General features: G+C 40.6%; 4 protein-coding genes across 7 annotated transcripts in view; 2 read left to right on the forward strand and 2 right to left on the reverse strand.

Annotated features, from left to right (window-relative positions):
* arhgap44a (Rho GTPase activating protein 44a) overlaps positions 1 to 4,390 on the forward strand; it is a 28,710-nt gene extending 24,320 nt beyond the window's left edge. For 3 of the 4 annotated variants that reach the window (XM_042393825.1, XM_042393826.1, XM_042393823.1), the window contains one exon: positions 1,533 to 4,390. In XM_042393825.1, coding sequence (XP_042249759.1) covers positions 1,533 to 1,687 — 155 coding nt within the window. In that variant the 3' untranslated portion in view covers positions 1,688 to 4,390. Of the gene's footprint in view, positions 1 to 411 lie in introns of all 4 variants that reach the window. The other variant, XM_042393824.1, reaches the window with a different exon arrangement.
* A 1,854-nt stretch (positions 4,391 to 6,244) lies between these two features.
* LOC121884581 (RING finger protein 222) lies at positions 6,245 to 7,943 on the reverse strand. The gene has a single exon (XM_042393438.1). It carries the CDS (start codon positions 7,456 to 7,458, stop codon positions 6,832 to 6,834), a length of 627 nt encoding a protein of 208 aa, XP_042249372.1. The 5' UTR covers positions 7,459 to 7,943; the 3' UTR covers positions 6,245 to 6,831.
* Positions 7,944 to 8,348: 405 nt separating this feature from the next.
* Positions 8,349 to 17,678, forward strand: ndel1b (nudE neurodevelopment protein 1-like 1b). Its single transcript, XM_042393725.1, has 9 exons — positions 8,349 to 8,515; positions 11,260 to 11,356; positions 13,437 to 13,590; positions 14,367 to 14,515; positions 14,788 to 14,924; positions 15,043 to 15,210; positions 15,295 to 15,386; positions 15,583 to 15,728; positions 15,898 to 17,678. Exons 2-9 carry the CDS (start codon positions 11,271 to 11,273, stop codon positions 15,986 to 15,988), a joined length of 1,023 nt encoding a protein of 340 aa, XP_042249659.1. The 5' UTR covers positions 8,349 to 8,515; positions 11,260 to 11,270; the 3' UTR covers positions 15,989 to 17,678.
* A 192-nt stretch (positions 17,679 to 17,870) lies between these two features.
* On the reverse strand, positions 17,871 to 23,085 carry LOC121885019 (medium-chain acyl-CoA ligase ACSF2, mitochondrial-like). Its single transcript, XM_042394189.1, has 16 exons — positions 22,964 to 23,085; positions 21,984 to 22,179; positions 21,156 to 21,284; positions 20,833 to 20,886; positions 20,531 to 20,649; positions 20,209 to 20,371; positions 20,002 to 20,097; positions 19,769 to 19,920; positions 19,605 to 19,696; positions 19,423 to 19,499; positions 19,219 to 19,326; positions 18,985 to 19,136; positions 18,727 to 18,868; positions 18,422 to 18,532; positions 18,258 to 18,326; positions 17,871 to 18,143 (listed from the first exon to the last, which is right to left on the reverse strand). The coding sequence occupies exons 1-16, from the start codon at positions 23,083 to 23,085 to the stop codon at positions 18,087 to 18,089; spliced, it is 1,839 nt and encodes a 612-aa protein (XP_042250123.1). The 3' UTR covers positions 17,871 to 18,086.
* Between the last annotated feature and the right edge of the window lie 725 nt (positions 23,086 to 23,810).

Consider the following 23,810-nt stretch of genomic DNA (forward strand, 5'->3'; position numbering starts at 1 on the left):
AAATAGTAGCATTTTTGTGCAATTGTAGTAAGCGGATCTTCTGGCCTATGTATTCATTGCTTGTGTTATGTGATGATGTTTCTGGGTAATGTGTGGAAACATCAGATAAGCATAGCTCGTCCTGCTTGTTTGGAAGTTGCCATTAGATTCATCATGTGCTCTCTGTTTATCTGTGTTACCCAGACCCTCACTCGGCAGAGGTAGGTCAGAGGCTTACTGTACACAGTTCACACCAGTCCAGTCTCTCTTATTGCGTAGCAGGCGTGGAAACCTGGCCAGACAAACCCCACAATATATCTACCATATGATGTTCTGATGATGAGGTGTTCTGTCAATATATACCAATCATTCTGTCATTTTGTTATATTTATCATTCTCTTGTTCCCCCTGCTACTATTGTGTACCTTGCAGCTGTGTGAGACCAGGGATTCAGTGTGGGCTAAGTGTGAGGGGGACTTTTAGGGTAAGCCAGACCGCCCCCCGCCCCATGCGCTCCATCTCACTGCCTGGCCTCGTGCTGTGGCTGCCTCTGGGGTCTCCTGCAGCCTGCCTCAAACATAGCTCATAGCTGTAGCTCTCAATCAGGATGTTTTCCCTATTCCCTCCTAGCAGGTTGACATTATTGTCTCTTTGCATGGTGTTGTAGTTCAACCGATTATGCATGGCTCAAGGACTTCCCAGAGTGCACCACACTGCGCTCACATTGCAGACGCCGTTGCTTACCAAGGTCCATCTTAAAGCCCCCCCCCTCCTTTCTTTCCCCATTCCCAGCCCTTTGCTAGCAGACATCCCCCTCTAACGCCCCTGCCACCGGTATGGGCGGGCCACAGGTAACCCCCACTCCTCCTTTGGCAGGTTCATCGCTTTTTATAACCTCTGCTCCCTCTTACTACACTGCCACGTTCCATCTCATTCCTACACAGGAGTAGCCAGCAGTTTCTGCTTGGACCTGCTGCTTTTAGTAAATGCAGCAGCACTTTAGAATACCTTTATTTAGAGCAAATATCCGGTCGTCATGAGTTTCCATTGTTACTTCAAGCCTACTTGGTGTCTTGGTGCCATCTTTCCACAGAGTTCCACACACATCTTGTTGCCTCTGTGTTGGTTTACCTGGCCATTGTTGTAAACGTGTACAGTAATGTGTCATTGTGCAGTCATTTTGACCTGTTATTGTATTTTATCTGACAAAATATCTGTTGTTGTTGTCTCAAAAGACACAAAAAGCTGTGACATACCACACTAGTCCCTAACAAGCTTGTTCAGGTGTGACTAGCAACACACTGAAAAACATCCCTGTGTAGAATGTGAAACACATGTAATCTACTGATTCCTTCAATCAGGGTAGACATCATATGCCACTTTTCATGAGTTCAAGCCCAAAAGATTAATATTATTTCTGCTCTCTTCCGTTTTTACACCCCATTGCCATCTTCATTATGCCCTCTTCTCCTCCTCCTCCTCCTCTTGCTCATCATCACCATTTCCACCATTCTGCTCATCATACTCACTTCTCCCACCATGCTCACCATTAGATATCTTCAATTATGAAATCCCCTCCATCAATGTCAATCTGGACAGCCTCATCGATGAGTTCAGCGGTGCCCCCTGCAGGAGGTCCCTGGCAGTGACAGACTCTCCAGAGGGGGATGCTGTGCCTGAGGAGGAACCCCAGAGCACCACTCTATGACCTAAGACCCTAAGGCATCACAGCTTACCAGCACCCCTATGGCTGTACATACTCTTAACTGTCACCGCCAAGGCCTGATGGAAACACCAATTGGCCTCACCAATGCCCACCTGAAACCAGAACTTGAACCCTCCCTCATATCTGCTACAGGCTGCAAAGAAACTTCTCTCTTACAATTGCTCGCTAGTACATAAATGTGACTACACAAAAAAAAAAAAACACCAAAATGCCATAGTGGAGGAACAGTTGCCTTTAGGAGGAAAGACTGGAATACAGATGAGTATTAAATTAAAAGATTTTTTAACTGTTTCCTTTTTTTCCGCTTTTCGCTTTGTTCATCTTTGTTGTTTGATGCAGTGATCTGTATTTCTGTGAATTTTTAATTTCTTTTTGCCTTATTAGAACATGCAATCAAATTGCAATATGATATTCACAAGTTGTACAACTTTTGGTTAGGGAAACTCAGAGCCTGACATGGTTAGGAGCAAAGCCCATCCTCAGGGTGAAACAGAGAGACAGAGTGAGAGAGTAGTCTTGTTATATTGCTCACAGGGTATTCAAGCTATGTGCACATTAGGAAAATGCTGAGCCCTAGAGACAGGTTTCGCATGCAGGATGAAACATTTAATGTAATTTAATTATTATTGGCACCTCCAGTTTTGACTTCCCCTCTTCTATCACACATTACAACTGTAGTTCTTTATCTGATATTTACCTGCATACAGGTAAACTCACTTTAACTCACTTTGTACCAGCACAGTATGAGAAGAATGTTATTGTAAATTCAAATTTTTGAACTTGCATCTGTTACTCAGTTATGAAGACAGCACCACGATGTGTTTGCATGACAAGCCAATATGAACAAACTGCTTTTGGATCAAGGGCCTCAGAATGGCAGTGTTTTATTTGGTGTGAGTGTTTTTTTTTGTTGTTGTGTTCCTTGGAGAGTAAATTTTGACCATCCATGTGCTGTTACAGTTTGATGATAATGGATGGATGACTACTACACTGCCTTTAGGTTCATATGTTCTCTCTCTTAACCTTGTTTCAAGTGCTTCAGGTTCAGTGACCTTTGACCCCTAGTGTAAATACAAAGACTGTACATAAATTGATGTATATAAATCTGAGAGGAAAAGTATATGTAAAATGCATATCTTGGATATATATAATAATGATATACAGTATGTGCTGATATTTATCATGTGTAGAAAGTGTAATGATTAAAAATTTGATGTTATTTTTGTCCCTGCACACATTTAACAGGTTTACTGTAGATTCATAATGTTTCACTTTAACACCAGGTAACAAAGATGCTGCAGCAGAAATGCAGAATATTATTTCTGCTAGAAATCAGTTGTGGTCTTTCTAGTTCTGTCTCCTGAGCTTTGACTTCAAACATGCAAGAGTACTAATGAGTTGCACACCAATGCCCTATCTTTTTTAGCTTTTCAATCAGTGATTTAATAGATACCTGTGTAAATAATTAGATTACTTTGAGCTTGTTTGGACCAGTTAATTGTGTCATAATGAGGGTAAATATAGTCCATAGGTTATATTGTTGGACTGACTATAGCGAAGACAAAATATTTGCTTATTCATTAGAAAAGCTGATGCATAGTCAAATTTGGCACAACGATCACTTCTAAATGTAAAATTGTTCTGTTCGGTATTCTCACTATTCTCACAGACAATAAATTAGACTATTTCAAATTCATCACATAACAGATGCTGCAGTGTCACTTTTTTTTAAATTTCATTCAAAACATCTTAGGGCGATAATTTTGTCAAAGTGCAATTACAGTGTTTACTGATCCACCTCAATCCAAAAGTGGTCAAAGTTACCTTTCCCAAAAGTACAGAAAAAGCCATTAATTTTATTGCAAAGCAAATAATTTCTTTTTCTTTTTTTTTTTGTTAATTTGTTTTATGTGAGAATTTACTTCTGACAACATTAGTTCTTGATTAACCTCTCTCAAAAGTGATCTATGGTATGCCTCGGTGTGTGTTCTCAATGAATATGTTTATGAAGATTTTTGGTGATGTTGATAATTATATTGATAGTTGTGGTGATTATATGACAACAATTGCAAGTGCCCTCACACTGGTTGTTATTTTGGAACTATAGGCATAATCAATGTGTACTAGAGGTTTTATTTTCTGTGCTGGATCCATACATTTATACGAGGAGGCAGGGGTGACTGTCTTTGTGTGCTGACTGAATGTGACTCACTCAGATATCAAAGGGTATAGGCTACCTGATTTTGTAATAAATAACAGGCAAATGAGAGCTTGTGTAGGGATGAGGGTAAATTAGGGCCTGTTGGCATGTACTATTATCAGAACAGGGCAGTATTACTGTAATGCTTTTGTGCGTCATAACTGGAACTTAAAGCCACCTAAATGCATGCATTCATATTCATTATTGGTGTAATTATTATGCTGCTGAAAAGAAAAACTCCCCTAAAAAACCCTCCCCTAAAACAAAAGGCATAGTTTCATCACATGTCAACATTTTCGGAGTAATTTAACTTTTTCAAAGCCTTTTTCAAAGCATATTCATAGGAGCCACCTTTTGCACCAAATGGTACACTGTCACAAAGTTTTACCAAGCATTTTAAATGCAGTAGGCCTGCATTTCCTAACTCACTTCACCACCAACATGTTGGTGTAAAGTAAAGCTCAGTTTGTTTACATTTTGGGGGGGTAGGGTGGGGGGAGGGGGGTGTTAAATGATTAAAAAAAAAAGGAAAATCTGAAAAAGTATCATGCATGCGCCTAGATAGTCTTTTGATAATCCACGTTTTGTGTCAATCACTGTCTTTTTAGGGATTGTAAGAGGGGTAAAGGATAAAATGTAGTGATGGACTCTAGAGAATGTGGATCACAATAAATGGTCCTTTGTGGGGTTTTTTGAGCAATACGGTAGAGGAGTGGATGTTGCCTGTGGATGTACTGCCTCCTGCTTTCACTAGTGTACAAACAAAACCTGCCGCTTGTCAAGCCCACCATGCCCACCCCTTCCTCCTCTGCTTAGCATATCAAGTGGAACACAGTGTGTACTGTGAAGCCTACCTGCAATCCTTATCAGAATGTCAGAAATAAATATATATATTAAACTCTACATTTTTAATAATCTCACCTTGTTCATGTGTTTTTTTTTTCCAGTTTTTGCTGTGTGTCCTGGAAACAATGTGGACAGTTGATTGGTCCTGATGAAAGAACTACTCAAGACTTTTGTCTGTGCACATAGTGTCACTGTTTTAACTGAAAAGGCTTTGGATGTTGTATAACCCTGTTTATACAATAGCATAAGCATGCTGGTAGAGAAACTTAACAGCTGACACTGAGTCATTTCTTACTCTTTGAGCACTCTCATGATACCGGCCTGAATGTTTTACTACCACTATCTTCTTTTTAGTTATTATCTCTTTGAATAGTCTTGAAATTGATGACTTTTGTGCATTTGCAACTTTACAGATAATTTAAGCGCATCCACTGACATCCCAGCTATTCAAGTAGGACTATGATTTAAAAAGCCTGATTCCTCAAATGAAATAAATCATTATTTGTTACTCCCACACTCTGAGAAACCATGGCTGAATATGACTGAATCACTGAAGCCTCCAAGTCTGTAACCTGTGGGACTGGATGAGCAGGATAGCTGAAGGCTTGCCACAGAAAGAAACTAGGAGTGTACATGTTTATCAGGATGATGATGATACTGACAAAGCTCATTCTGCAAACCAGTCTTTCATTTGTTTTGAATCTCCACACCATGCTGTGTAATGTGTTGCGACTCATTTAAAGTTAAACTCAAGTTAAACTTTCCTTATAAGAAAGCAGTTGTCGTATTATCTTTAGTTTTTATGTAACTTGTGTTGTTGAAAGTTAACCCAGTTCTCTCCGCTCTGTCTCGGTCTGGATTCTTAAAGTGTCAGTGGTAATCTAATGCTACAGTTCAGCAGTGTATCTCCTTTCAGCAGTCAGCCAGGCACAGCTCATCTCTATCATCTCTACCATTCTAGTCTATCTCCTTCAGACTGCCATGGGTGCATCAATTATTTCTTACTGAATGTTTTCAAGGTGGCTCTGTTTACACGGTCTTTATGCACATTCATGAGAGAAAGTGCACGCGCTGTTCACAATGTCAATGAGGGGTCTAACTCCTTCCAACCAACCACATATTAAACATGTGTTCCATTTTATCAGCATGTGTAGAATTAAAGTCTGAAATGATAATTGCATGCCTTTTTTGAAAAAAAAAAAAAAGTAGGTGTCATCTCTTCTTGTGATGTAAGGAGGACAGATCTGTCAACATGATCTCCTGACTGGTTTGTTAACATGGTCTCACTGTTCCCTCTCACTAAACCAAGTTTGTGTCTTAGCCTACTGCCGAAATGTAACCCCTCCCTTTTCTCCTGTGGACATATGCATGATGTTGTAGCTAAGGTTTATAGCTTTTGCCCACAAAGTTATTGTCTGCTGCTTGGAAACAGTGTCTCTAACAACAGGGTAACACAACAATGAACTGCTTTAACAGCAGTTGGATGGGTGAAATGGTTTTTATTGCACTTTTTTTCTCACAAACTTTTTTTGAATTGTTGAAATAGTGAAATGTCTTTAAAATGTCCACACTGGTTGGATTTTCCCACTTTGAAATTCTTAAAATTTGTCGGCGTTTTTTCCTCTCATAAAACAGGTAGAACATGTCACAGGCAGGAATGCAAAACAAAAGACTCGGCTGTCAAGGATTTCTCAACCTTGACTTTACTGTAGACTGTTGCTTGGCAATGCATATAAAGGACACCAGCATGCCTATAAACTCTGACTTTTCCTTAAAATCAGGGAAGGAAATTGCACATCTGATCATGTCGTAAAACCATGTTGGAGACATGAATGATGAAAGATGAATATTATTAATAGATTAACGAAATTGTACATTTGTTGTGGATTGATGGTACACTGAAATAGTCCAGATTACTTTGATTAGTAAGACAAAGCTACTTCACACAATCCATTGCATGACTGGTGGATAGGCTGCTTGACTGTGTTGAAGTTGGACATATCTTTCAAAGATTTTCCATCAAATGTCTCTTCACCATCCTCTCTTGGCACTTTATAATCCAGACTTCTATATCATTGTGCTATGCCAACAAAATCCAGGGTAAGGTTGCAGCCACCAGGGCGAGTACAGTAAATGCTGACAGCAAAACAAGCAAGCATCGCGCAGTTGTGCAAACCCTGCGCACTCGCCTGCGCCGGGGTTGAACCACAGTCATCACAACGTCGAACGCATCATTTTCAGCCATGGGTCGCCCTTCAGCGCTTATGATGAAGATCTGAGATGTATTGTGGCTGGGGCTGATCAACCTCTGTCGACGGGCTCGCTCAGAGACCCCCCTAAAGCATCGAGCGATCCAATTAACGCTCCTCGGTAAACTGTCCCTGGAGGCGCGCCGTGCGCTCTGGAGCTGTCCCAGTGGCAGAGGGAGAGGCACCTCCAGAGTCTGCCCCACATCTGAATCCTTGTCCGCCGTGGGGGTCACCAGCGCTTCCTTTTGTTTCTTGATGAATGTAAGATGTCGGCAGATAGGGCAAATGATAGTGTCTCTTATGTTCCCATCCCTGTTGACGCTGACCAGCGTTTTGACCAGGCAGTCGTGGCAGAATACATGTCCGCAGCTCAGAGTCCTTTCAGTGCCCGACAGACATTCATAGCACACCGGACACTCTCGTGCGTCCTCCTGCCTATCTTCCTTGTAAAATGCCATAGAAGAAAAAAAAATAGAATGACAGCCAAACAAAATTATTTAGAGGTAGACTCCTTGGTAAATGACTTCTTTTTCCCTAAGCGCATGCCTTTCTTTACTTTTGGCTGTGGGTGGAGGCGAGAACGGCGCCTTGTAAAACAGGGCCTGCCACCTGTGGCTGCAGTGACTTGACTGATTGGGTCCCCTGAACGCATTATTGGCAGTTCAAGTGGCCTAGCAGGTTCACATGACACGCTCTTCAAATGAGGCACATATTCTTTAAAGACTGTCAAGATTAGCACACCTGACTGATTTGTAGGCTAATGTTTTTCAAAGCTGCAGCTTAATGTACTGACGACAAAGTAGCCTAATAATAATTTCAAAAGTGTTATAGGCCTATATTTATTAGGTTTTGGTTCAGTGTCTTCTCTAAATTTCTTAAATTTCTTATGTGGCAATTAGCTTCTATTATAATATATTCTGTTGCCAATGTCCATCTCCGACTGTAAGCCTATATACTGAAAATTTAGTGAAGAATTTAGTGGTGAAAACATTTAAGAAACCAAATTACACCATATTGGCCAAAAAGGCTATAACAGCAAAAACAGATCATAGACAGAACATAAATTAATTAATTAATAAACTATAAGCCTATTGGATACCATCAGCACAAATGTAAAACCATTTAAGGTATGAAATGTTTTTTTCTTGATGTTCCCATGTCCATGTGTGGTGGTTTATTGTCTGGTAGCCACATGCCACCTTGTGGTCACTGCAGTGAAAACTATGCAATCTACAGCCAAAGGAAGGTGCGGCTGATTGCAATGGATCTGATCTTATTGTAGCCCCGCCCAGTTCTGATGATAATGCGAATGACGTCAGCACGCACGTACATGTCGGGATTTACGTCGGTTCCGGGAGACGCGTTGGCAATTTCCTAAACACAGCTCGTACACTAGTATCCTCCGAGGCCAGGGAGAGAGGTGTATGTGTGTGTGTGTCTGTGTTAGATGTGACGCCGGCTGGAAGGCGACCTGCTGATTCAGAAAACAGTTGGAAACCGGTTTCAGATGAGCAGGTATTGAACCTTACATTGAAAATGTTTCGTCATGATGTGTTTAATGTTTGACCTGTTCGTGTAATGAGCCGTCGTGCTCTGCCGCGGCTGCTGTGTGATGACAGCTCGACCTCGGTTTAAATGTCGAGAGCTTTCCTCTTTGATTTTTTTGGCTCCCATGCTACATTGACTATACAGTTCACGTTTTTAGTCTTTGTATGTGGCACTCTCTATTATCTTTAAACAGCTACTGTTACAGCTACTGTTTGGCATTAACCTCTACATATTGACAGCAGCGTTTAAATTAAGCTAACGTTAGCTACCTAAATAACACCCTGTCACTGTTCAGTTAAATCTGGCCTGACAAATGTTGAGAAATGAAATTTTCAGGGCTGCTTCAGTTTTTTATATCTTTTAAAATGTGTGCGTTATCTATAAATTACATATTTTTTGTAATTTTGAATGCTTTAAAGGCTGCTAGTGTTGATTTTTGTTGTTCACTTTCATAACTTTCACAAACAGTATTATTATACTGAATCTCCTCTGTAATATAAGAGACCAAGATATGGGCCCAGGTTAAGGGAGCATTACCACCACACCCTGTAAAGATGCAGGTCCGATTATTATTAATATTGGAGCAAATCAATAAGGCTGCCAAGAGGCTACCTCACCCCTCTGTCAGGCCCCAGTATAAAAAAATGTGACTACATCAGTGTCCGCACTTGAACTCTTAGTAAGCACCTCGTCATCTGCAGCAAAAGAGGATGTAGAGACAATAATGTGGAAGAGGAAACTCTCTCTTCACTATCTTTGCCTGGCTGTAATTTCCAGATGGCCCCACAGTTAGTGAAGTGTCACCATCACCATGTCGGCCCACTATGGCTCCTGCCTGTCCTGGTATTGTTACAACAGACAAATAGTTCCAGGGGTCAAGCTGACACCACTCCAAAGGATGCTGAAATGAGAGATAACAGGAGTTGTCATTTGTTCTTGCAGAGTCTCAGCACTTGACCCGTTACATGATATAGCGTAACCCTTCTCTCCATCTCATTTTAAGTCATGTATTATGTTACAAGTACAGTGCCAGTCTGTCCTCATCTGTCCTGAATATTTAAAATATCTTTGGTAGAAATATCAGGACAGCATGAACATCTATTAACCCATTTGATTTACGTGTCTTGTCAGTGGGCTGATAAACAGCTGTGTCTTTTTTTGTGAGCGGTGTTTCTCCTGTTTTGGTGAATCACCATAGAAACAAAACCCTCTTGTTTCCTGTTGCTCATGCCTTTTGGTGACCTACAGGGGATCAATAGAGAGCATCAGATCTCATTCAGGCCATTCAGCATCACAGCATATCAAGATCTGCTATGTTTGCTAGATTACCTGGAAATTAAGGTCTCTGTATATAATCAGAGGAAATATTTTGAGGTTTTTCTCTGAGAAGAATCAATGTCAATATGTTACATCAATAGGAGCTAGGGATCATTTCCCTTTCTCCACCCTTACAGTATTTTGGTCTCCAGTTTCCCTCGTGATTTCCTAAACAGTGGACAGACACGTGAGGGGCCTGTAGCGAGTAAATTCTTGATGACGCCATGTCTGAGGAATGTTTCAAGGGAAGAGCAGGCAATCCTGCCTCTGGCTCCATATCCCTCTGAGTCTGAACCGTCTTCTTCTTGGCTAGACAAATAACATCGTCGCTGAGGCCCACATTGAGCTGGTGAAATCAAAATATAATAATAGTGGCTTCAGTAACATATGCTGCTTTACTTCCTTATTTATGTAACCACATATTTACACGGACAGTTTAACAATAATCAAACTAAAGACTTAGATGTATGACCATAACTGCCTAAAACTGAGTGTAGTTTGTTTGACCCTTAGTCCAGCTATTGCTTCCTGTGCTACCTTCACTGGCTGTCCGACCTGTCTGCAGGAAATCCTTAAAAGCTCTGGGCACATTATGAATATTCCTGGAGCTACAGCAATGGGAGTGCTGTGGGCTGCAGCTGTATTTCCTCCCACACATAGAACACACACAGCGGCTTTTTGCAGATGTGTGTAATTATTTCTTAAAATCTGGCTAGTAGGTCCACATTGATCAGAGCGAGGCAGAGTGTAATAGCTCACCAGAAAAGAGGAACAACCGCCTAGTAAAGTGTTTATACTGCAAATAAGGCGGAAGATGGAACAACTTTTAACTCGGCTGTTTTATCAAAACTTCAGAACAAGGCTGGAACAGACAGCTTTGATCTGTCTTTCATTAGCCGTACTTAATGAACATGGGGTGCTGATAATGAATAAGTTATGTTGATGTCACATGAGTTGAGCTGTAAGGGGGTTAGAAACTGAATGAGGAGGAGGAGGCCCACTTTTACAGGCCACTAGGCACATATCATTGAGGCTGTTGAGTCATAGAAAGAACTCAATCAGTTTATCAAGCTTCAGCTTCTGAAGCGGAGGGCGATTTTCCCCATCAGAGGCTATGGCTGCAGTCACTGATTCACAAGTAACTAAATATGACATGACCTCAGAGCTGCAGGCCAACATGACCGGGTCGATCTCACTTTTTAATCTTGATTTGTCTGGTGGTTCAGATTTGTGATAAGAAGGGAATGCACTACGCCTGATTCTACATGCCAAAAGATAGAAATACTGAAAGTGTTGCACCATGTATGAGTCACCTACAAGTTTATCATGGTTTCTTTTTTTACTTTACTTTGGCCTACTTTAAACCTCATTCAATGTGTTTCCTTCATTTTCAGTGTGCCCTGAAATGGACACAGAGATGATTCCCAAATTTTCGTCAAAGGATGAAGAAGTTGACTACTGGAAGTCCCAAGCCCTGAAATATAAGAAAAGGTAGGATTCAATTATCATATCACAAGATAACATGTCTGAATTTATTTGCTGTGGCAGCTGACCTGTATGACATAACCTGTTTACTCATGTTTAACATATTAACATCAGTTAATGACACACTAGATATTCTGCTTCATACTCAGCTTTTTGTACATGGAGAATATAACTGTTTGCTTACTAAGCTTGTTCTTATACATTGGGTTATGTAACAATGTGTCATAGTGTATTTTATGATCTTGCAAAAACCTTGAACCAAATACCAGATTGCAGCAGTATCCATAGATTCCCCCATTAGATAAACACACTGAAAAAACACTCAAAACTCTGAACTCGGAAAACTTTGTTTAAAAAGTTGTAGACGCTCACTCTTACGTAATAGGCAAACGCTGAGTTGCTGAATTTGTGGTTTTGTCTGTAGTTATGAAAGAGGTGGTTACACAATTATTTTCACATTAAATTCAACCAAATCTTTGTGACATATTTGCGGATACTTCTCTGTTCAAAGTTTCAACACGGAAGGCTTCCCTCTCCTGTGTTTAGCCATATAAGGCAAATGACCAGACAAGCTTTTTGAAATCTGTACCCACAAACAGCTGTGGCTTACTCGGGGAGGAAATGACTACATCTTTGACTTCTTTAAGGGAAACCACAACTGATGTCGGGATAGGCAGTGGTTGTTCTTGTGAGGGTCCTGTAAATCTTCGTTGAGCTAGGGTCCTCTGTATTTTCTATTTCTGGTGTTGGGGCCCCGGCTCCTCTCTCAGAGGAAGAGTAAAACTTCACACAGAGGGTTAAAATCCCGGTGGTTTTCCAAGAAATTCCTGCTGTGGGTACACAAGTGGAAAAAACATCAACCCATGGAAAAATAGAGCCCAGTACATGGTAAGCCGTGGCTTGCCTCACACATGTTTTGGTGTGTACGTTTTCTCAGGATCACTGATACAGTGAACCATTCACAGTCACAGCATGCTGGATTTTATTAGTTATCTATTGAAAGTTATCTCTTTAAAGAGATATTTTTAAACTTACCTTTTTTATGTTTTTTCATGATTAGATTACGTGAACATCATACAGTTTATGATCATCACTAAAAGACTGAATAATGTGAAATGCTCTTTTGTTTTCACACATTTAAAGCTAATTTTCACACATTAAGTGTTATTTCATGCTTTTCTACTCCCTGAATAGATAACTGATGGTAATTTTAAACCATGAAAAGCTGTAATGGTGAGGGAGGACTGTTAAACAGGGGAGTTATAGGGTCCAGCGTGCTGATGAGGCAGGCCTTGCAGCGTTGGTATGTGTGGAACGACTCGGCACAACAACTGATTCATGGATTCCAGTGCTGTGTAGAGCCACTGTGAGGCCATTATCCCAGCACAAGTCAGCTGATCACACAACGGTGTTAACCACAGTGTCATCATGTGTGTGCACCCTTGACCTGTGGAAAACGAGGGTCTGTTGAGATTACTTAAATTGAGAGATTACTACCATAGATGTCCGTTTTCCCTCCTATTCTACATTAACATGATTACTCAGATCCACATACACATGTCAGAACTCGGTACCAGTTTTTACATGCTTCCTGTTTTTGAGCCCATATCCTCATCCTGTTTCTGTGCTTTCTCATTTTTCTCTCTTCACCCCTGACCTTCAACCTCTTCCACAGCTGAGGACACATGACAGCAGGCCTGTTTTTCTGAGCTACTTCTGAACCACCTACTGTCACAGTTCAGCTGTCTGTTTAGAGCTGTATATTTAGAATGCTTAACTCGACAATGCTGAGCCTCACACTGTTTCCTGTTTGGCAGAGGCTGGATTGAAGGTTAAAAATCTACAAATATCTGACTGGCTTTTCATGCAGGTTTATTTCTGACCATGGGGGATAAAGCTACTAGAACATGCCAGAGCCTGGCTCATCTTACAGGACAAAAGCCAGGCAGTTTTCTAGAGCTCTGGCCCGGGGTCATTCAGCCAGTCAGCTCCACAGAGCTGAATGGTGGACAGTGAACAGGGTAGCCGGTAATTGACAATGATTGTTTCTGTCTCTCCCCACTGTGTGTGTGTTTGTACCATCCAGCTGCCATGACGCCCAGGAGGAGCTGCAGGAGTTCCAGGAAGGGAGCCGAGAGCTGGAAGCTGAGTTGGAGGCACAGCTCGGCCAGGCTGAACACCGCCTACGAGACCTGCAAAGCGAGAATGAGAGGCTGAAGAACGAGATGTCCAACCTCAAGGTAACTAGGCCTGGTGACTTGCCATGTAGGTTTGGGTTGCTTGGTCTGAGGGTTATACCACTAATTGTGATTACTTAAGACCTTATCTGATCCTGAGGACAAAGTCCAATGTCTCATATGTATGTTAGGTGTTGCTCGTAGGTAATCCTCCAGCACTCCTTAATTGGATGTCAGGATAAAGAGGAAGAAAATAGAAAACTGGGAGGACAAGTCTGGTTCTTAATCACAGCAAGCATGAACAGTAGTCTGATTTTTTTCAGTGCACTTCTTTGATGATCGTGTCCTATTAAGTAAACATTCAGGATTTTACTGTAGCCACTGTGTACAAGACAGAAAAGTACTGTTATTTTTCACATGGCCCAACATGCAAGTATGCTTGTTGTAGCTAATGTGTAAATGATCAAAAGGGATCATGAATGGTGCTTTCCTGTCTTTATGCCTTAGGGGCCACTAACTGTATCTGAAGTACCTTGTGGCAAATGGACCTCAGGGCCTCCCCCAGGGAACAAAGAGGCCCTTGTAAAAGGCCCTTTGAAAATGAAATAATTTGGAAGGACATCTTGGCTAGCTGTCTTATGATTCTTCCGGTTTCTCCTGCTGTTGTAAATAACAGTTTTATTGTACATAAAATGGCAAATGGTACTTTCACACTGCATGCCTCACCAAAATAAAATTAAAACAGTTTTTTTTTTTTCCTAGAACAAAAGGTCTCTTTGATGTCCTTGTTTCTTTTCATTCATTCCTTTCTCCTCTTCACTCTATCCATCACTTATCAGGAGAAGCTGGAGCAACAGTATGCCCAGAGTTACAAACAGATATCTATGCTTGAGGATGACCTGGGCCAGACGCGCAGCATCAAGGAGCAGCTCCACAAATACGTCCGGGAGCTCGAGCAGGCCAACGATGACCTGGAGAGAGCCAAAAGGTCAGACTGATATTTTGGTCGATATACCCAAAATATACAGTACAATCAAAAGCACAACAACTTTCATTCTACCATTTTTAAATGAGACTAGAGCTCACAGTAGATGTTTGCATTCCTTTGATTTATAAGGCATATCTGCGCTCAAGGATAAGATGAGTAACTGTTATTGTCAAGATAAAATTTTACCTCAAGCATTTGCGATTGATTTTTTTTGGTGATAGTAATCAACATAAAATATATTAACAGTTGTTTTCCTCTACCTCTGTGTGCAGGGCAACAATAGTGTCTCTTGAGGACTTCGAGGGCCGTTTGAACCAGGCCATTGAGAGAAATGCCTTCCTGGAGAGCGAGCTAGATGAAAAGGAATCTCTTCTTGTATCTGTGCAGCGGCTGAAAGATGAAGCACGAGGTATGACAGAAACAAAGCACAGAATAACTACAAAAAAAATGCTGTTTTTCAGGAAGTATTTCATCAGTGTAAGCGTTGGTGGATGAGTATGTCATGAGTTTGACTCTGTCCTCTGCAGACCTCAGACAAGAGCTGGCAGTACGGGAGAGAACTACAGACAGGATGTCAGCACCCAGTTCACCCACCTTAGACATTGATAAGATGGATTCAGCAGTGCAGGCATCTTTATCTCTCCCAGCCACACCTGTAGGGAAGAGCATAGAGCACCCGTTCATCAGCCCAAAAGGTCAGGATTAATGTCACTCTTATTTGCACACTAGAGATGGGAAATCCACTTATATGTGAACTAACACTGGCTTGTGTCCTCCAGCATTAACCAACGGCTGTGGCAACTCATCCCTCACTCCTTCTGCTAGAATCTCAGCTCTCAACATTGTTGGTGATCTTCTCAGAAAAGTCGGGGTAGGTATTATTCCTTTTAACCAAATACATTTACTCCTTTCTTACCTTTTGTGTATTTAAAACTCAACAACAGTGCCTCAAAATGCTGAGTAGGTTGCAGAACACTGAGGAACAATGTGTCCTGATTCCACAGGACAAACAGAAAAATGTTTATGATGAGGCTAAATACAGATTGTATTTCCTGCTTTGTCACTAGGCTTTGGAGTCCAAACTCGCCGCCTGTAGGAACTTTGCCAAAGACCAAGCAGCAAGAAAAAACTACACCACTGACAATGGCACACTCATCAACAGCAACGCCACCAAGTTCTCTCACACTCTGCATACCACGTACTTTGACAAAACGTGAGTCTAGGCATATAGTTTTGTTCTTCCCTTGCCACGTTTTCCTCTTACTCTGTATAACAAACAGATGTGCATAAAATGGGACGCCACAGCCAAATGTGCAGAAAATAATCAGTGTATTATACCTGGTGTTACCGTGTTTTCTAATATTGTGCATGTGGAACTGCAGGACTGTTAATGGATTGGACCCCAGCTCCTTGACCTCCATGGCATCATCCAGAGCCGTGTCTCCACCAGGCATGCTGCCTCTGAGTGTGTGAGGCGCCCCCACGTCATACACACCTCTACTAAAACAACTATCCACCCAACACAAAGTGGGAACACAGAGGACACTTGAAAGACCATTACATTGTGTGTGTGTGTGTGTGTGTGTGTGTGTGTGTGTGTGTGTTTGTGTGAAAGAGAGAGAGAGAGAGTGAGAGGACGTTTGAAAGGAACATATGCGTGTGTTTGCCTGGGAGTGTGCATTTTTGAACTTGATGTGTGCAAGAGAGGCTCGACTATACGATTATTATGCCTCCAGATTGCAGCTCTAAATGCATTTGTGAGTAGGTGCACAGTCATCTGTGCATATGCTCCTACCACATACTTGCATGTGCCTAAAGCTGTGCTGTATCGTGCTTGTATGAGTGTCATCGCAAACGTGTTGCTCTTCTAGAAGTCGACTTTTGAAGTGGCAAAGTTATACAAGTCCCACTGTTCATCTGAGAGCTACTATCCCTGACAAAAGGTCTTTAACAGACCTCAGCTTCCTCTGAACCTTCTTTTTCTTCTGTACTTTCACTTTAATTGCACAGTTTAACTAATTTCAATTCAGAATGTATTACATTTAAAAAGGGATATGTTCATATTAACTAATTTATCTCACAGTATGCTTTAAAATGCAACATTTCCTGTTTGCTATTTTTTCGCATGTGTGCATACGTAATGTGGGGTTGGAGAGGTATGGCTGGACCCCATATTTACAAGAATGACTGAAGTGAATGTTGATCGTTCAAAGCCATGTAGCCATAGCGCAGCCGTTCCTCTTGTTACTGGCTACTAGCTGTAATTCATTTGGAAGTAGTCTCCATGTTAAAGCTTGGATATATCAGCTGGTTCTGTCCTCTGGGGTTAAACCTGCACTTAAACAAATAGCTCCTCACAGGTGTCGAGTGTTTGGATATCCATGGACTTTTCGAGGGAACAGTTTTGCCTTTTTTAAATGTTAAATGTTGTTTTTTTTTTTTAAAGTCTTGTGACAGGCTCATTTACCTCATTCTGATATGTTGGCATTTATTCACAGTTGATTCATAATATGAGAGAGAGAGTGAATCTGGGTCTACAAAACTCTAACCAACACAAAAGGATGAACACAGGAGAACAAAACAGTAAAAGCTGAAATAAGGATCCATTTTGAGACTGTCTGTAACTGGTAACTTTGGCTGGTGTATGTAAATTTATGGTCTGCTGAGGCCTTTGTGTCAAGCAGCACATTTTGCTAATTATTGTTATTGTGTGACTCTTGGATTTTTAGCTGGTTTGGTATTGGCTCTGCATCCATTTTACATCCCAAAATTGTGTCTGAATCCATTTTGCCCACGTATCGCTCCCTGTCACAGATCTTTGCTCATTCTTCAGTGTCTCTTATTTGACATACAGGAGCATAATTTGATGCATTTAGTATTCATTGTTATTTAATTATATAAGATGTTATTTTGGGCACTATGAGAGCCTGTTACTAAAATGTGTTCGACAGTCAGTGTACATAACTTGTAAGGATGGTAATTTTGCTTACCACATTTGTACATATTGACATTTGGCATTATAAGGTCCTATTTATTTCAGAATCCGTATGGCATGTGTTCAAATAATGAGTTTTGCTATCATACAGTGGTTAAAGCCATTGTATTATGATACCAAATTGTTTGTCAAAATTGTTTAAGTAAATAAAGATTGAGATGACAAATATGCTGTGTAGTCTCTTACATGAACTGCTGATCATATAGTTTGACTTTTTTTTTTCTTTCAGTCAAATCTCATGGCCGTCATCGGTGGATGGAGTTTACTCCATGTCAATGACTAAACTAGAAAATTTTTAAGAAGTGGAATTTTTTGTCAAACTATTATTTCTAAGGTCAATAATGACTCTTCAAACCCAAAGATGATAGAGGGTCACTTTATTTTTATGTAAACATTTACACAAAGTTATAAGGAGTGAAGTATTTGTTTTGTCATACATCTGAAGTAAAAGAAAAGTGCAGACGTTTCAGCAGCCGATCAGTTATATTGTCCCATTTCAGCTCTTGGTAAAGAAAGCTTTTCTTTCCACTGCTCGGTTTCTGGCTTTCCTAGTACAGTAGGTGCATTTAAAATCCATCATTCCACAAGGCCCAATTTCTTCTCCATAGCTACCTTTAATTTGTTCTTCTTGATCTAGAAAAAGACAAAATAGCAGCCATCTCAGTTCCAGTTTACATTAATCAAACATAAGTCATAACAGTCATGTTGATAGTTTAGATATATTGGTGTTGAGCAGAATTATCCTACCTTTCCAGATGCAGTCAGGGGGTAGCTGTCTACAAAGATCACATAGTGAGGGATCTTGAAGTGAGAAATCTAGAAAAAAAAAAAAAAAAGTCAGTTCACACAAACTGCTCTCTGAGTTTGGGTATGTTGAGCTTTTGGACATTTTCTCTGTCACCTACTCTCACCTGGCCTTTGCAGAATGCTTTTATCTCCTCTGCACTGGAGGTTTGGCCCTCCTTCAGCCTGATGCAGGCACACACCTGCTCACCAAGCCTCTCATCTTTCACTCCAACCACCTGGGAAACAGACAGAAATAGAACATCTAGAATGAAGATTTACCACTGCAGCTCATTAATATACCATGAATTACTGTGTATTCTCATGAAATGCATGTATTTTACAACAAAGGTTCAGGTCGCCTCCTTTCTGACAACTGTTTTGAGACACCTTATATGTTTCTTTGCTGCCCTCCAGTGGCTCTGAGTCTCACCTGCACCTCCTGCACTTTGGGATGTGTGAAGAGAAACTGCTCTATCTCAGCAGGGTAGATGTTTTCCCCTCCTCGGATGATCATGTCTTTTATGCGTCCTTCAATGCGACAGTATCCCAAACTGTTCAGACTGGCTGTGTCCCTGTGTACAGAAAAATCACACAACATGCATTATGTGTACATCAATCCCTGCCCTCCCTAACATACCTCTCTAACAACAACAAACATTCAATACACATAGTGCATACAGTATCTTACCCAGTCCTGTACCAGCGGTCTTGGGAGATAGCCTCTCTGGTTTTGTCAGGATCATCCCAGTACCCATGCATCACACAACTGCCTCTGATCATCAGCTCTCCTGAGGCCCCCAAAGGGACCATCTCCCCTGTAGCGGGCTCAACCACTTTAGCCTACAGTAACACAGTCAAACTTTAAATCAAAGTGTTGTCATGGTGACATGTAGACAAAGCTGGTATGAAAAATAAGGCATACTTCAGTGTGGGGCATGATACATCCAACAGTATTTATCTTCAGCTCCTCAATGTCTTGTGGGAATCCCAAAAATGTAATAGGGCTATTCTCAGTGGTTCCGTAACATATCTGTAAAAAAATTATAATTTTATTTGCTGTAGAATCTAATTATATATTTTTTAGTACAGCATTATTTGTAAAGGCAAAGGATATATAACTGCTCACCGTTATCTCTTTCATATTCATGTTTGTTTTCAGTTTTCTTATAATCTCAGCAGGGCACGGAGAACCTCCCATGATCCCTACAGCACAACAACACAAAGACAGGGATGCCTCAAATACTGACTAAACACTGCACCAAGTTCAGTACAATATATTTATTATATTTTAGTCTTAAATATTCTCACCAGCTTCAACTGATGACATATCATACTTGTGTAACTCCTGTTGGTTAACCATGTCGGTGAACATTGTGGGAGTGCCGTACACGATATTGCACCTCAAATAAAAAAAGATCCAGTCAATTAAAGTGCATAATATTGTATATTTGAAACTCATTTGGGTGCCCTACTTTTCATTCTGAATGGCTTCTAGGTTGGCTCGGCTGTCATAGCCAACGGAAGGGAAGACCAGTGTGATGCCATGCACTGCCATACTCATTCCTCCAAGCACAGAGCCGAAGCAGTGGTACATAGGTACAGGTACACACACCCGCACCTGAGGCTGACAGGAATATGAAAAAATAAGATTACCTTAATTTTACTTGTTTGTTTTCTTTAAATCAAGAGAAAAAGATGGACTTACTCTCAATCCATAACCCATTCGGAGACCCAGGAAGTAGGCATTATTTACAATATTGTGGTGAGAAAGAGTGGCTCCCTTTGGACTCCCAGTAGTCCCCTGGAACAAATAAACAAGCAACATGACTCGATCTGAATCAACATTGCATCATGATGCCACTAAAAGTAATAGAATGTGTGCCAATGTGACAGGTGCAATACTGAAGGTTACTGATGTGAACTGAATGTTGATGGGTTCATCAAACGACATCTTGCTCTGCAGATCCATCAGTTCTTTGTGGTGCCGACTCTCCCCTGCTTGAATCACATCCTCTACATGGAGCATCCCTGGCTGTCTGCTATCTGTTACAATCACCATGCGCAGGTCTGGTACCCTGGCAGGCAGAAAATAGGATCTTTATATCCTATCCAAAAAGCGTGAGTTGTGTGTCCTTTAAGCAATAATTACTGCCTCTTACTCTCATAATAGAGGAAAAACATGTATAATCAGAGTATTATCTGAAAATTTGATATTTTAGATGGCTCAGTCATACCTGGAGCTCTTGATGGCGCCCACTGGTGTGGTGTCGATCTCTGGGCAGATCTCTCTCAGCATGTCACAGAAGTTTTGGGTTTTAAAGCGGGTAGGGCAGACCACTGCTTTACACTGGACCTGCACATGATATATTAGTTTTGTTGACTATATAGTTTTTCATGTGTGTGTGTGAGGATTATTTTTCTATGTTATCCTCAGCCACCAGTTGTCTAGATTGATATGCTTTTTGGATTTTACTTTAGTTCTGTTGTACAGTTCAGTTATGCAAGTTGACTGATGCACTGTGGCCCCAAGTCTCACCTTCTTTAGAGTGAACTCCACTTCCTTCACCTGATAGGCCGGGTTCAGTGACACCTACAAGGACAGTGTAAAGTCAACACCATTTATCCTAACCACATAGTTGTCATATGGCCTTACACACCATATTACATCATGCTGCATGGAGATTTCAATCATAAGGTAAATATAAGGGTTCAATGTCCTGCTCACTGACACTAGCCAGCTGGTTGTTTGGTTGCACAGGTGCTTAGATCCATCCAGTCGGCCAGCTGTCTATTTAACCAGTCCTACTGCACGTGTAATTTTAAGGTTGAACACCAAATAACATGAGCTTCTTAACTAACCAGTATAATTCCAGCCTTGGCTGAAGCAAACTGGAAAAGGATCCATTCATATGTGTTGGGTCCCCAAACTCCCAGTCGTTCACCTCGCTTCAGGCCCAGAGCAAGGAGACCTGCAGCCACCTTGTCAACCTGCACCAAAATGAACATCACCAAAACATTAGACAATCCTCGTCTCCAGTAGTATAAATCATGCGCTCTACAATATAACTTTCTAGCTTTTTCGTTCTATTATAAGAGCTAGAAAGATATTTTCTCCACTGCATAATTCCAATGATTTAGAGAAGCTTGTTAATAATTTCTGCTAAAGAGAACGTTATGTCCAGGCATACCACACATGATTTCACCAGGTGTCAAAGGGTAAAACTAATGTATTACCCTACAAAGCTAAAAGTCCCCTGTGGGACACAACTAAAGAGCAACATTTTAAAAGCAGGTTGTTTGTTCAAAGGTCTAAGTTTCAGTTTTGCAAATGTTTTATGGGGAAGGAAGTGTGCTCAACACATTTGTCAGACCTCAAGGATACACAGTTTTGTTTGTTTACAAGAAAACTCCACACGGCATCTTTAACACTGAAATGAAAAGTACAAGCTGGTTCATTTTGGCAGTGATTTGATCTCACTAATTAGCTCCCACCCTTTGTCTCTTGAAATAGGAAACTGCATTGTTTGGTTAAAAAATTAAAAACCTAGAGACTCTTGACTCTCAGCCACAGTATATACTGTATTCTATCTAAAATCATTTCAGTTTTCCTGGACAAGAGTTAAAGGGTTGATAGATCCTTGAAAGCTTGTGAAAGCAGAAACTAAAGGCTCAAAATTGGAGACTCACATCTTGCTGAAACTGTGCAAAGGTTTTCCGAACACCGTCCTGCAGGAAGGCCACAGCCTCACGGTCAGGCCAGCGCTGGGCAGCAGAGTCCAGGCTCTGACCTACAGTCATGGGGAGCAGAGAGAAGGAGGAGGTGCCGTGGACGTAGCTGCTGGTCAGAAATGGTTTGTGAGGAGGACTGTCTACATGGAGTGACCTGGAATACAGAGAACAATATTCAGCTAAATGTAGTTCTGTTAAATATAGTACATGAGCATTCTCATTTACTGCAGCTTTAAAGATTTTGAAGATAATTCCCATTGATAATTCACAATTACTCTGTGTCACAGAATATGTGAGGCCAGTGAACCTGAAATAAGACTTAAGGATAAGAGATAAAAACATCCACCATGCCAAGACAATCAGGCTCACTCCCAGTCTTAATGGCCAAGAAAAATCAGAGATTAAGCTGACTAATGCTAGCAAAAACATGATTTTGAAAAGCCATTGTTTGCATGCATTGAAAAACATGAACCTTAAAGCCAAAAAATTACATGGAAAAACACTGAGTTCAAATTATTGACAGACAGAATAGTCATAGTTAGCCATTGAATTAATGTGTACTAAAATGACCTGGCGACTGCTTTTTAAAATTCTTTGAAGTATGTTTTTTTGTCAGCTAGAATTTCAGAACTTTTTGGCAGTATAATAATCATAATCATTGATAAATAACTCAAATATTGTTGTTACTGGGAGTTAATAACTATCCACTATCCAATTTTCTGGCCATTAATGATCAATGGTAAATGGTCACTTTGGAAAACCACTACAAAGACCATAGTTTTGGAAGATGTTATTTCTATAAATCCATTCTTTAAGCTTCTTAATCATTGCTGGAGAGCATCAGTAAATACTAACATTCCAACATACAGCAAATGACAAATGCATTTATTTGTATAGAATTCCCACAGGCCTTTGAGGGTCCCAAAGCATAAACTTACCGACACCACTGGAGCCAACTTGTGCTGCATGATTTCCATGTCTTGCTGCGTTGAAGTCCATCCACAGATCTGAGACTGTGAACACAGGACCTTAGCCATGAGGAAGAAATCAATGCTGACATTGGTCTGCAGAATAACACAGTCAATCTGTTTCAACTGGATCTAAATACAATCTGAATATACAGTACTTGGTTAGACGATACTGAGTCTGAACAGGCCCAGAGTGGGAAAATATGTGGTTTGTGACTTTATCACTGTGTAGGTAATCTTTAACTTCGACACACCCTCATTGGCTGAAAGATAAGCTATTTTGCCATTCAAGCTCATTTCAGCAGGTTTTTCAAGAAAATAGTATTATTCAATATTAATCAACAGTATATTGAGTTCAAATGTAGTTTTTATAGCAAAAATACACATTTTCTTCAATTTGTCAGTTTAATTAAATACATTTTATAGAGTAAATGCTGTACTATACCATTAGTCTGGTCTTACAGTTTTAAATATGTGTTGAAAGGTTATAGATTAATAGGTTTAATAGGTTTAATTGTTTTAAATGTATTCTCCTCCCTGATTTTCATGTCTTAAAAATGAATGTGTCTGCACTGAAACAGCAAGAGGCATGATGCTAATAACAAACAAGAGCCATAAAAAAGCTGGCCCTTCACTTCAATATATCAATTAAAGCATGACATTGCAGCCCACGGCCCTTCATCAGATGGCTGAGAAATTAATACAAAAATACTGCAGAGATAAACAGAGCAGGACACACAAGCCAAAGAATAATGCATCACCCAGGTCAGACTAACATTATTTTTGGTGGATTATATTATATTATGTGTGTATTATC

The sequence above is a fragment of the Thunnus maccoyii genome, chromosome 18 (genome assembly GCF_910596095.1).
Source record: "Thunnus maccoyii chromosome 18, fThuMac1.1, whole genome shotgun sequence".
Taxonomy (NCBI): domain Eukaryota; kingdom Metazoa; phylum Chordata; class Actinopteri; order Scombriformes; family Scombridae; genus Thunnus; species Thunnus maccoyii.

What these genes read in the sequence shown, in the direction of transcription:
- LOC121884581 (XM_042393438.1), bottom strand. Translation starts at nt 7,458, where the DNA reads ATGGCATTTTACAAGGAAGATAGGCAGGAGGACGCACGAGAGTGTCCG.
- ndel1b (XM_042393725.1), top strand. Translation starts at nt 11,271, where the DNA reads ATGGACACAGAGATGATTCCCAAATTTTCGTCAAAGGATGAAGAAGTT. An exon ending in ATCTTCTCAGAAAAGTCGGG is followed by an intron (nt 15,387 to 15,582) that starts GTAGGTATTATT and finishes CTTTGTCACTAG; the next exon opens with GCTTTGGAGTCCAAACTCGC. An exon ending in ACCACGTACTTTGACAAAAC is followed by an intron (nt 15,729 to 15,897) that starts GTGAGTCTAGGC and finishes GTGGAACTGCAG; the next exon opens with GACTGTTAATGGATTGGACC.
- LOC121885019 (XM_042394189.1), bottom strand. Translation starts at nt 23,085, where the DNA reads ATGTCAGCATTGATTTCTTCCTCATGGCTAAGGTCCTGTGTTCACAGT. An exon ending in AGTTGGCTCCAGTGGTGTCG is followed by an intron (nt 22,180 to 22,963) that starts GTAAGTTTATGC and finishes TCTGTATTCCAG; the next exon opens with GTCACTCCATGTAGACAGTC. An exon ending in GACCGCTGGTACAGGACTGG is followed by an intron (nt 18,869 to 18,984) that starts GTAAGATACTGT and finishes TTCTGTACACAG; the next exon opens with GGACACAGCCAGTCTGAACA.